The 13,857-nt window shown below is 39.2% G+C and overlaps 1 protein-coding gene across 5 annotated transcripts in view; it reads left to right on the top strand.

The window, feature by feature from the left end:
- ARHGAP10 (Rho GTPase activating protein 10) overlaps window positions 1–13,857 on the top strand; it is a 321,446-nt gene that overhangs the window by 101,689 nt on the left and 205,900 nt on the right. For all 5 annotated transcript variants that reach the window (XM_060655658.3, XM_060655661.3, XM_060655662.3 and 2 more), the window contains 2 exons: window positions 1,841–1,912; window positions 10,147–10,248. In XM_060655658.3, the coding sequence (XP_060511641.2) occupies window positions 1,841–1,912; window positions 10,147–10,248 (174 nt within the window). The remainder of the gene's footprint in view (window positions 1–1,840; window positions 1,913–10,146; window positions 10,249–13,857) is intronic.

Genomic DNA, 13,857 nt, shown 5'->3' on the forward strand with positions numbered 1-13,857 from the left:
GACAGTAAGTTCCAGGAGGGCAGGGACTGTACTTACTTTGTTCATAGTTGTGTCTCCAGCACCTGGTGCTGAATGCTCAGCAGATACTTGTTTCATGAAATACAGGGTTTATTGTGATGACTGCTTGGAAAGGGGAAGTCCTGTTTGGTACTTCATTGCAATGTTGTACATTGGTTAAGGTTAAGCTTGGACTTACATGATTTTGAATCTCTGCTCCTATCTTCTGTGAACTTGAGCACTTATTAGCCTCTGTGTTCCCAGCACTGTCATGCTGGGGTGACTTCTTTCTTGAGTGGGCCATCCACCCTGGAGAATGTATTTATATATATACTTATATGTAGGTTTATTCGGAAAAGGAGTAGGCTAGGCAGTGACACTGGTGCTAATAGAAATGCGCCTTAAATTATTGTGAGATGTTGTGTGTCAGATGGAGCCCTTTAAAAACGTATGGCAGAACTTCTCATATCTGCTGGAGGCATTCCATATTGTTCTGAGTAGTTGGGATTCCTGGCATGTGCTTTGTCTCTGCTCTGTTCTTTAGGACAAAGGGCTTTCTGGTTTGCCATTGTTGTAGGTCACATGGTCAACAACATAGGGAGGATAAAATGGATGTAGTATTTTGAAAGTGATCCTTTTCCCCTGACTAGTTGTTGCTCTTCTTTCTTTTAGTTCTCTGTTGCCCCAGCTCCTTGATAGTTAAGTTATAAATTCTCAGAGTGGGAGTGAGTGGAACCTAATTTGTGGCCTGGGGAAGAGAGGTCGAACTCTAGGCATCTCGAGTAGGCATAGTCATTTTTTGAGGATTCCCTATCTTGAGTAGGCATAGTCATTTTTTGAGGATTTCTTTGGGAGAAATCCTTATCTAATGGAATCTTGCAAAGGAGCTTTTGGTTAAATTCAGAATCCTTTACTTTTCTAAGTGACTTAGTTTTTCTGTAATTTAAAGCTTGGATTTCTGGAAGCCTTTGTGTGTGTGTGTGTGTGTGTGTGTGTGTGTGTGTGTGTGTGTAAAAAGAGGCATGAAACTTTCTTGTAAAGTGTTGTGAAGTTTCCTTTTCTATTCTGGATATTTCTGATCTTCCAGAAATACAGGGTGAGAAGACCACTACTCACCTGCATACTCTTCAGTGCATTTTTGTTAGGTAAATATTCCCTGTGATTTTCATTTTCAGCATTGTTTGTTGCATGTTCTTGTCTTCAAAGGAAAAGCCCCAAAGCAGCCAATAGAAGAACGAGTGGTTGGAGTGTGTATATGGCTCCTACCACATTGACCTCCTTCTGTACTGTTTGCCAGCATACCCAGTATTTACTTTGTTGTGAGCTCCAGGGATTCTGCTTTGCATATACACCTTCAATCCTTATGAGTAATTTTCAGTCAGACTGAGTGTGTAAATTTGTAGCCACAAACTGAGTCCTTACATAATGTAGTCTGATCACTAGTAAAGGAATGTAATTGACTTGTAAATTTCTGAGGAGGGGGAGGGAAAAAAAATCTCCAACAGAAGTGTTCTGTTAATGAATGTGATAGACCCCTTTGTTGTTTAAAGACAACCGGCTTGCTATTTCCCTGAAGAAAGAGCTGTGTTGGGACTGTTTCACATTTCCCTGGCACATTGCCCCACCTCCTCTTCCCTGAAAATATTTATGGAGATCCAGTGTGTTAATAAATTTAGAAGTCATTTGATGGTTGCATTGGCAGCGTGAGATAAAGTAGTTAAAATATGTTGTTCATTTTATTTCTGGGTGGGGTGGAAGAGGGAAATGAAATACTGACTTTTTTTTTTTTTCCCTCTTTGGAAACCTAATACGATGTTCTTTTGTTATCATTCTCATTCTCTAGGCATTAAGTGTAACCGAAACCCTGATTAAACCTTTGGAAAAATTCAGAAAAGAGCAACTTGGAGCCGTAAAGGTTTGTGTCTAATTTGAGCACACTTGTACGTGGAAGATGGACGTCCCTCTGCTGCTTCACTGTCCTCTCGATTCGCATTTGGCGGCTTGGAAGGAGATGCTGGAGTAAACCATCTGTTGTTTTATGTTGTAAATGCGCTTTTTCCCCTTGGGGGGTATGAAATTGTAAACCAAACAAAAACACCTGGACGGGATAGTAAAACCTCTAGCAGTCTTTGGCTACACCTTCCCACATAGAGGTTTGAAAATATCTTTAACCAGACCTCACATGCACTCGGAATAGAAGCATCTTACCTCTGTGGGGAGTACACTGATTTCCTCACACGCCTCAGTTTTATGGAGGAGTGTAGCATTATGTGAGGGTTTAAGATTAGAAATGCTGCTACACCATGATGTCGTTGAAACTAGGAAGAGAATATTAGGTTTTGGGGACATAATTTCCTTCAATTTAACACAGATTTACTGAGCTTCTCTTAACGCGCCAGTGTTGTTATAGATAGGTGCTGGGGGTTCAGAGGTGGGTGAACAACAGCCCGCACTCAAGGATCTGGAAGGTAGCCAGGATTTCTGGGAACAACTTGGTGACTTTACCACAGGGAGCCTGAGATCTATTTAGCAACTTCCAATACTAATGAGCTTTGAAATTATCCCAGAGAAGTAATTTCCACCAACCTTTCCTGAATTTTGTGCATTCACCTGAGGGACAAAAAGTACCAATCATGTGTTGACTCTTTTTGGCTTGGCCCGGAAGAGAGTAACATCACTTTTAGGTAGGGAAGAGAGTTTTTACATTTGGATTCTCCCCACTCCGCACCAGTGGCTTGGGGTTGTGAAGCTTTTTTTTCTTCATCTTCCTAAGCAAAATATTAAAATGGTTTTGTACAAATAAACTCTGTGGCTTCAATGACTGTAGCTATACAGATGGGCCCAAAGAGTGCCAGCTTTTTAGTTGCTATTTAAAGAATCATTTCTCCCGTGACTTGTTAAAATATTAGATACATTTCCTTTTAGCATACTATTTTACCTTTTTAATGAAGGGCTATGTTTTCAGAGGAGATTAGTCAGGCACCCTCTAAGTCCTCTTCCTGGATTGTTTGCTGAGTTCCATGAAGCTGACTGTGTCTTCTGGATTTGCAGCAGGACACTGGAGGTCTCCTTTCACACCTGTGACCTTGGGCAGATAATTGGCTTTATAGTTCCTTATCTGTAAAATGAGAGATTTGAGGATTTGACTGCTCTACTTTGTATTTTATGATTCTGTTTTCTCTGATCTTGTCTTCTTTAGGCTGTTTTAAAGCTCGAACACCTTGACTGTTTGTTTTCTAACACTTCATTAGCAGGTACTGAATGTAAACAGTGTCCGTTTCTTATTAATTGGATGATGGTGGTGGTGAGTGAGGATTATATTATGGAAATGGGAAATGAATATGACTTAATATATTTTCTTTTTTATTTGCCATCCCCCCTACTGTTTTTTGTTTGTTTGTTTTTAAGTAGGCTCCATGCCCAATGTGGGACTTGACCTCACAGCCCTGATAGACTATGTTCTAGCAACTGAGCCAGCCACGTGCCCCCCTACTGAGTTTTTATACATTTCTAACCTTGTATTTTCTATTGACTGACTCCTTCTCCCTCTAAAACTTTTCCTGTTTCTAATGTTGTACTTGTTCAGAGTATATATCCAGCAAGCACCTTGCAGAATAGCTTGCCATGTTAAAAGAAGTTATTTTAATAATTTTAGTCTATGCCTTGAGTTGTTTCATGGCCAGATTCCATCCTGAAGTCCCCCCTTTTTTTTTTATTCCTTCATTGTTCACTGTCTTTAAGTTTGTGAAGGATTTATCATATGTTCTTGTTCAGTACAGTATGTGTGTTGGCTGTCATACTATGGATACTATTTGAGGAGGCAAGTCCTTGTGGGTCACAGGGAGAAGGCCTTTTTTACTCAAAGTTTTATATGTTAAAGAGTAGAGAATGGTGATGTTCTAGGTTATATAGTGTGCTATGTAAGCATCTGTCTCTAGACGTTCAGTGTTTAAATCTAGATTGTTCTGTGTTGAAGAGAAAAAGGCTGTGCTTTCTTTACTACCGGCCTCCACTCTTGTCTTAATATATAAAGTATCTGATAAATAACCTATTCCACTGATAATTCTAGAAGAGGGTTTGTATAAAGGTTTGTAATCTGGATCCTTGGTTTTCTACATCTGTACTTCTTGAATATTTCATCATGTTTTGACAAACCTATATTTTTATTCACTCGTTAATTGGGACACTTAAAAATAACTTTATGTAAGTTAAAGGTCTTTTTAAAAAAGCAGTTTTTATGTGGGGATTAAAAAAAAAAAAAAAAAAAAGCCTTTAAAAGTTGACCACAGCAGAATGTTTCAGATCTCCTTGTTAGAATGTGGATCTTCTCTTTCTCTTCTCCTTCCCCACCTGGTGTGTCCTACCCTCTGCCTTTCAACTGGAGCTGTTTCCGTTCTGTTCACTCTTAGTTTCTCGGGTTTCCGGAATCTCAGTGACGTCTTTAATTTGTGGTTTTAATATGTCTGAACTGCTAGGTTTTTGCAAGCTGGATTTTTTAAAAGCCCTGAGCTATTCTTTTCTACTGTTGGCCTCCATATGGATTTGTTCTCCTTCCATCATATGTGTTTGGTTTGGGCTCATTCCTTGGTTCTTGGAGGTTCTGCTGATTTTCTTCCATGCTTGCCGGGTTCTCCTGTCTGTTGGAAAAATTACATTTTCCGTCGCAGGACACAGGTCCTTCTGTGCTGTGTCACATGAGGTTCCTTTTCAGAGTTCCCTTCACAGCCTCACTCAGCTTTTACTTCCTCTGCAGCTCTTTCCTTTCCCCAGGGGCTTGTCACTTACCCTAGTGTCTGCACAACACTTTATCCAGAGCCATTGCTCATTATGTGTCGCATTAGCCACTTAGTCAAATTAGGAAACTAGTATGGGCCCTGAACGACATAGGGGCCTAGTAGGCCGTTGTGTAAACTCTGTAAGAATTACCCCAACTTGCTATGACTTACATTGGAGAATTTAAGATTTCTCTTGTAGATATTGGAACAATCCAGTAATGAAAATGTGGCCTCATGCAGGTGGCAGCATGCATGCAAATATCAAACAGATGCAACTAAACTATTGATAATCGAGCCAACTCAAATGCTAGTCTGAAAGAGCCAATTACTATTTTATTCACTGGAATAAAAAAATGTAACCAGAAGGGTTGAAAAAGATGTTCATTTCATATATTATAACTTACAGCCTCAGCCTTTCAGAGACCCTTGTGCGAAATTTCTTTTATATTTCTTTCCAAGATTATATCTAATGACTAAATATTTAATAAAAGTTGACTTCCTGAGATTCTGTAAATGACTGCAGTGAGTGAATATGAGTGAAAAGCAAATCTACTTAAATAATTTCTCAAATTATGTTTGACAAAGCAGAAAAAAATGTTGACTTAATTACATTTTTTTTTCATTTTAGTCATAAAACACTTACCAGCACCTATCATAAGGGAAGAGTCCCAGTATACAACTATGAATTAAAACACTAGTTGGCCTTCAAGACATGGTCAACTCTGAGTGTGGGGGAGATGCAAAACAAAACAAAACAAACCAAAACAAAACAAAACACTAAAAAGTGCTATAATTGAGGTAAGCATAGGTGCTCTGGAACATGCCCTATTGTCTCAACTTGGAGTGCCAGGAAAGTCTTTCAGGAAGACCTGATTCCTTCTTGTTTGAATCCCATTTCTGCCTGTAAGCTAGCTGTGTGGATTCGGGCATTCATGGTCTCCAGCTCTCAATTTGCTGATCTTTACAATGAGGCTAATGACCCCTGTCTCAGAAGGTTTTTGTGAGGATTAAATGAACTTGATAGTGTATTTCCCATGCCTCGAGTGGGGCCTGGCCTACATGGTTGCAGTTTATCTTATTATCCCATTTATGGCTTGCTCTGTGTCAACTTGCCAAACAAGAACCGCTCAGGTTTTTGTCTACTCTCTGGATGCTGCAAGCTTCAGAGGTGACATGCCAGAGTACCGTGGCTTATGACCCTCCTGGCCAGGTAGTGCGAAGATGATGGATAGGTGACCCTGCACAGTAGCTCAGGGTATCCATCAACTTTGTCATTTTTGGTGCCACTGCAGCCACAGGCTTCCTTCTCTCATCCTCTGACAGATGTCTCCTGGGTGTGGAGTTAGGTGCTGGATTCTGTGGGGGAGGGAAAGCTGAATTCTCATTTCTTTGGGTAGGCTGCAGGGACTTAGAGAAAGGGGGAGAGTGAGGTTGGATAAGGCAAGTGAGTTGTCAAACAGGGAGAGGTGACATTTGGTGCAGAAGTTAAGGGAGGGTGTGCTGTTTTCACCACCATTGAGTGGTAAGGGGGCGCTTCATGGATGAGATGGCATTTTTATCTGGGCTTGCAGGATGTTGGTAGACCAGGGGAGGGTAAGAACAGAGATTACAGAACAATTGGGTATCAGGCTTGGACATCAGGATTGCAGTTTAAAAGGTGTTCCTGCCAAGTATATGTGTAATATGAATCTTGTTTCTTGCATGGGTGGTATTCCCCCCCCTCACCCCACCCCCATCTCCTTACTTAAATAAGGGAGGAAGAGTTGGAATCTCAAAGTATTTAGTTCTCCAAACTAGTCACGCCTTATTATTTTAATGTTTATCGTTGTAAAATAAGCTCTTTCATTTCCTCATCCCAGGAAGTTTGTAAAATAACCAAAACATTTTTAAAAAGTTACCTGGTAACTTTAAAAAGTTCCCCCCTTTTTCCAAAGCAAATTCTAATGCTCTAAAGAAATGTGGACAATTCACAATCTCAAGCTCTTGTGAATTCTTTATATATTCCTTATTCATTTTTCCATGGAAATACTAATATGTGATTTTAGCAGAAAATTGGTTAATCTTAAGAGTGTTTTTACGTATTAGGAGTATTTACTTCTTTTCTTATATATTAATTGCATCTTCTCCCTGCTTTGTCGTTGGTCTTTTAGCTTGTCTGTTGTGTATTTTTTGATATTTAGAAGTTCTCATGGCTTCTTCCATTTCTTTTTTGCTTAAAAAGTATTGTCTGTTGTGAGATCTGATGAAACTGTTCTTTTTTACGGCTTCATTTTTTACTCGTGACTCTTTCAATCCATCTGGAATTAATTTTGATATGAGACATAGTTCTCTATTTCCAAGTAGTTAACTAATTATACCAACACCATTAGTTGAATAATATTTTTTATCCAGTGATTTATGATACAACCTTAAAAAGTATGTTTACTTCTAATATATTTAAAATATTAAGTTTTGTTTCTTAGGTTTCTGAATTCCCTTTACCATTTATACAGCATACACCTTATTTGGTTTCACTGTTGTTTTTTTTTTTAATGTTTATTCAGTTTTGAGAGAGAGAGAGAGAGAGAATATGAATATGAATATGAGTGGGGAAGGGGCAGAGAGATTGGGAGACAGAATCTGAAGCAGGCTCCCGGCCTTGAGCAGTCAGCACAGAGCCCGATGCGGGGCTTGAACTCATGGACCATGAGATCATGACCTGAGCTGAAGTCGGCTGCTTAACCCACTGAGCCACTCAGGTGCCCTGGTTACACTATTTTAAGTAATAACTGTTCTTTACTTTTTTTTGGGGGGGGGGGTTGAGGGGGTCGTGGGGCATGGGCATAGGTTTTGTAACCAATTACAAGCTGACTTTCAGTGAATCATAGTTAACCTGTAAACATAATTTTGTTTGTCTTACTCATGTTAAAATGTAAAAAAAAAAACAAAACTGATTGCCACTATTTTATTTTTTTTAATGTTTGTTTATTTTTGACACAGAGAGAGAGCATGAGCAGGGGAGGGGCAGAGAGAGAGGGAGACATAGAATCTGAAGCAGGCTCCATGCTCTGAGCTGTCAGCACAGAGCCCAATGCAAGACTTGAACTCATCAACTGATGAGATCATGGCCTGAGCCGAAGTCAGATGCTCAGCCGACTGAATCACCCAGGTGCCCGGTAGCCACTATTTAAAAATCACTGGGTTTTTCAGCTGTTCCAGAAAAATCAGATGACATGGCTTGTATACTAGCCTATACTCCCATGTGTAACACAAAAGCCATATGAGCACAAAGAAACAATACTGCCCTGTAATGGCATTGAGAACAAATGCAAGAAGAAATAATTTTATTTAGATCTTAAGATTTAAAAACAAAACACAGCAGCATTTGTATAACGCCATACCACATGTGGACGAATGCATTTCCACTCTCGTTGGTGGGTGGAATGTTCTTTCTTGGCTGAATTCTTTCTGCATAAAGCCTTTGATACCCCCGCTTTCTTTCATTCTCAACTTTACCCACGTGTTAACTTACAAACCCCACTGCTGCTGAGTGTGCCGGGTGTTTTGACTGCTCTTTTTAGCATCACTGCTTCCTTTGTCCTGTTCTGTGATTCTGATGAAATCAAATGCGTAAAAATATTTTCAGTGTTCCTGGTAAGTACGAATCTGCACTAGGGAGCATTTTTTTACTACACGATCCTGCCTTGCGGTAACCATGTGGTGAATGCAGCGGAATGCCTTCTCTTCCTGTTTTGTTTGAACGTGAGAAACATGCTCAGAGAACGCTGTGAGGCTGGTGCAGTCACAGTCCTAAGTAGCCAGGATGAGAGCTGGTTTTCTCACACCAGATCCAGCATGCATTCTACCATATCAGCTTGTTAAAATAGTGGAGATTCTGAAACAGTGGCCATATGTTTGTTTTACTTTATTTTTCTGTGAGTCACCAAAATAGTTGATGAAAACTGTAGTAATAAAAAGCAGAAAAGAGAGTAACTGTATTCATGCCTTAAACTTTTTTTTTTAAATAGCTGTAAATGAAACCTAGAGAGCATAAAGAAAAAGTGCTTCTGTGTCAACAAAAGTGTGACTGTTGTCACACGTAGGTGATCCATAGGGTCACAGAATTTTAGGATTGGATCTAAAAATGAGCAAGTACAAAAAAAAAAAAAATCCCTGACTTCTTCAGTAAGAAAACTAAAGTTCTGTGTTGTGAATTTTTTTTCAAAGTTGTGTAGCTAATTTGTAATTCAACTTGGAATAGAAATGGGAAGAAACATCCGTTCTTGAGACTGTCTTCCCTCCGTGTGGGATGAGCCAGCAGAGGCTCTGTCCTAGGTTCCCACAGTTTTTGTAGTCCCATGTCCTGAAAAAATAATGACAAATGTGAAGAAACAGACTTCTCACGTGCTTTGTTCAGTCTCTTTGCCTAATAAGAAAAAGATCATATCAGAAAAGATGGGAAATGTTCGTTTTTGCTTTAGAAAATAGAAGTTGGAAAATAGGGAAGAGAATGTTCCTTTCCAGGAGCCCTTGGAGAGTTAGGGAGAGTTTGAAGTTAATGGAAACATTTTGAGGGCATGAGGACATAGTGTGCTCTCGTTGGTGCTCAGAAATATTTATTAAAAATCCACTTAAATTGGCAGAGGAGATCGTCTATCTTTTCTGTATTTAACCATTAGGATACTTGTTTTCTCAAAAAGCTTCTATCGACAAAGGAAGCAAATGCTGGTTCTAGGCAGTACCTGAGAAATGTTTGTAATGCTAATCACAGAGTCTCAGTACAAAGGTGTCAGTGTTTACCTTATGCCCTGTAGACTGATCTATTGATACATATTCTGAATAGTGTTACAGAAACCACTGGGAAAGTTTGGGAAAGGAGATGATGTTTCTGATCAGAGGGTCTTATTGTTATATTCACACTGGACAATTAAAATCTTTCCCAAGATTTTTCCCCCCAATTGTGATGATGCTTCCTTTTTTTATGTAGACTAAAATTTACTCAGTTTTAAAAGAATCCCATTTCTATGCCAAAATCTGCACAAGTTTGCTGTTTTAACCCTGTGTTCTTTTTTATTATTTCTTTTAATGAGGGACAAGTGACATGGTATTAATTCTAAGCACTAAGTATGAAGAGTTGAAAACTAATGTGCTTGGTAAAAAGCCCATTAAAGGAAAAAAAAGAAAAGATGAGTGACTCTTTAATCCTAACGCTGCTTTGATGATTCGTAAGCAGTGGCATGAGTACAGATAGATTTTTCAGATAGCTTCCTCACACTCAGTGGTACTTTATTTATTTTTAGATACTATTCATATCTTGAGCTTCCTAGTAGATAAACTTTGCGCATACATTTTCCCTCCTGTTTAATCGTAGTTGTCTGTGTTTTCTGACTTGTAGGAAGAAAAAAAGAAGTTTGACAAAGAAACAGAAAAGAACTATAGTCTAATTGATAAGCATTTGAATTTATCAGCCAAAAAGAAAGACTCACACTTACAAGAGGTATTGTTTTTATTTTTCTGTTAATTTGTTCCTAAATTCAATGAGCAGTGCATGTCTTTTCCATTTAAAGTGTGCTTTTCTTTTGTGAACTTTTCATCTAGGGATGAAAAAAAAACGAAGAGGTAATGCCATGAATTAAGGGGAAAAAAAAGTTCTTGTGGAACAAGATGCAAAATAATGAATACATCTTACAGTGATTAATTCAGTATAGATTCATAGTATTAACATTTTTGATTCTGAGTATATTTTCACGGGAACAATTTTATCCAGCGTTACTGAAGAACGGGTATATTATTTTGGGGGGAATAGATTCATTAATTGGCTTTCAAGACTGTGAAGAAATGAATTTAATAAGCTCATCTACCATTTTGTTTTTATGTGAAGACAGCATTAATCTTATGTAATGCTGAAGATTCAGGAAGTTCAGCTTCATTGGAAAGAGAGTGTCTGCTTTACTTGTGGTAATAGACTTTTTTTTTTTTTTTTGGAGGGAGCCATGTGTAAGGAGAAAGGAATTTATATCTTATCTCTCATTTTGTCTGTCTTTCTCTTTTCTAAATTCCCTGGCACTTGTGTTTTCTCACTCACACACTTGAATGGAAACTCAGTGGTTTGCAATTTGGAACATATGTTTTCATTAAAAATAATGCTGTTTTGCAGCTGTTGGGATCTTGACTCATCCCACAACAGTGTGATTTTTTTTTTTTCTTATTTGTTTATTTTTAAACACCTAAGGAATCTGGGCATAATATAGCATTATAACATACTTTTACTGAAGTATCATCAAAATGACGCTAATAACATTGGCTCTAGTATAAAGCTGGTTTATATTTAAATGTCAGATATTTAGTTGCACACTATGTGTGTGTGTGGTCATTTTGACATTCCCCACATGTCACATTTACTTTTTCCTCTTTAATAACTTTGACATTTGGATGGCGTTTGGAAGTTTATAAAAGAGAAGGGAGCTTTTATACCATTTAATCCTCACTACAATACTGTAGGTAGGTAGGGCTCCAGTCTCTCCTCGTTCCACATTGTGTAGAAAACCATACAGTTGTTCCATATGCTCCCTCTGCCCATTTTGAAATGACAGCTGTTGTTTTCATAGACTCTCCTAATGCCAGCAGCATTCTACCTGTCTTTTCCCCTTATCTCTCTTTTCAGAGATCCTGAAGGGAATTTCATGCTGTAAGTAAATTTCCGTCTTCACTGGCTAATTAGGTATCTTATTCAAGCCGTTGCTTAGGCAAAATCTTTATGGCCATCCTTGGCCCTTACTCTCTTACCCTACATCCAGTCTGTTGGCTGTATATTGTCTGTAGCTTCCGGATATTCTCAGAATATGGCCACTTCTACTCCCCACCCCCCCCCCCCACCCCCCCACCCCGGGCCCCATCTCACCCTGGCCCATGCAGCTGGCATCTCTCACATGGATTACTGCAAAGCCCTCTTAATTGGTCTCCCTGTTTCCACCAAGATGTTTCTACAGTTTATTTTCTATACAGCAAGCAGGGTGAGCCTTGATGTTGCTGGTCCTCCCCAGACCCCCCCACAATAGCTGTCTTTGGAGGCCCAGGGCTGCTTTGCTCTGGCTACATTGGGTCAAGCATCCTCTGCGCTCAGGGCCATTGCTTTTTTGTTCTCCTACTGCCTGATAACGTTTCCAGCCCAGACCTGTATGCCTCACTCCTCCACGTACTCTCTGCTCAGAGTTCACCTTACTAGAGAAGTCCCCCACCGTCTTATTTAAAGTATCCCCCTTATGCTGCTTTAATTTTTTCATACTCTTACAAACATTTGACATACTAAATATTTGGTTGTTACATGGCTTCTTGCACTATCTTGTAAGCTCCTTGAAGGCAGCGACATTGTTTTATTCAGTAGTCTGTCCTTTACACCTAGAATAGTACTAGTCAGGGAATAGACACTAAATACTGAATGAAGAAGGATGAAGTTGCTTGCATAGTGAGCTAGGGCTCCATCCATTTGATCATTTCCAAAGATAATTAGACTCCAGATCAGCAATTTGAAGAGACCCTCAAGATGAATCATTTTAGTTTCATTTAAACTGTACATTCTGCCCTATCTTGCTATTTACTCTTTACAAACATACAAACTCCCACTTGAAACAGCTTTCTCTTGCAAACGTGAAGGCCTTCTTTGGGGGGGATGCTCTTTAAAAGGAAAAGGTTAGATTTGGATTTTCGTTGCTTTTGGCATTGGCTTATGTATTGCTAATCTTTAGTGAACTGAGTTGAGGTGCTCAAGAGGTTTATAAAGTTTGCTGAGAGTGGTACTGAACAAAGGCATAGAAACTTGCATCATTTATTCTTTCTCTTTGTCTCAAATGAAAGTAACAGGAGACGATTGTTGCAAACACCAGGCTGGCTATTTTGGTAATTTTGTTAGGACCATTAGCTGTAGTTCTGTGTTTATTGAGCACAATACCTTCTACTTCCATCCCCATCCCTAAATTATAATTAATATTTACACTAGAACAAGTATCAGACATTTGAGAAAAATCTATTTCTGTTAATTTTTGAAGTATATTTTTGTTTTTTAAGCGGTCGGTCAATTGATTATATTTCAGTATATGTGACTGGAGGAGTAGATCTTGTGAATAACTTTGCAGGAGAATGGTCTGTTCTTGTTACAAATACATATAGAAGGAATGGCCAGAAATTGGGTGATGGTCAAATTGGAATTGTTAAAAATGTCACTTTTGCTTGATACAGTAAAAAGTACAGTCTGAATGTGTGTTTTCCTACACTGCCCAGCAATAAGCTCGCTACTGACACTATCTACCTGAGACGGCATCAGCCCAGGGGGTTAAGGGCTTAGTCCAGAGCACTGTCCCTTTTTAAGACACCAGTTGCAAATCAAGGTGTTACCTGTGCTTTTGATCTACTTGCTATAAATTAGATGTTCCTATGTCCCCCTCCTTGGGTTTGATTCATTTCCTGAGTGGCTCACAGAACTGAGATAAAACATTTACTTAACTAATTTATCGTAAAGAATAGTATAAAAGATTGAGATAACTAGCTAGATGAAAGGGTACACACCGTGGGGTCTGGAAGGGTCCCGAGCATAGAAACTTCTGTCCCCATGGAACTGGGGTGTATTACTCTCCAGGCACATGCATGTGCTCACAGACCTTGAAGTTCAAGCATTTTTACAGAACTTCCTAAGTTCTTTGCCAGAGGTCAGTAGGTGGGACTGAAAGTTCTAGCCCTCTGATCATTTAGTCTTTCTGGTGCTATCTAGAGGCCCCACCCTAAGTCATCTCAGTGGCATAAACTCCGGAGAGGCTCTTTATGTATGGCAAAAGATATTCCCATCTCTCAGGAAATTCCAAAGGTTTTGGAAGCTTTGTGCTTTATTCCACATATAGTGATTGCCTTCCAGATTTGAGTCAGGCTCTAAAGGACTGTGCTGCTCCATATCATTAGGGTGCCCTTGGCATTGTTGTAAATGACAGGTTATGGGCAACCCTGGGGATTTTGGTGATCTAATCACACAGTGCATGGCATAGTGGTTACGGATAACCAGAATACCAGGGGTGTGTATAGAGGTTGACCATCAATGAATGCCACGGTGATTGGAATA

Source organism: Panthera onca, chromosome B1, assembly GCF_046562875.1.
Source record: "Panthera onca isolate mPanOnc1 chromosome B1, mPanOnc1 haplotype 2, whole genome shotgun sequence".
Lineage (NCBI taxonomy): Eukaryota > Metazoa > Chordata > Mammalia > Carnivora > Felidae > Panthera > Panthera onca.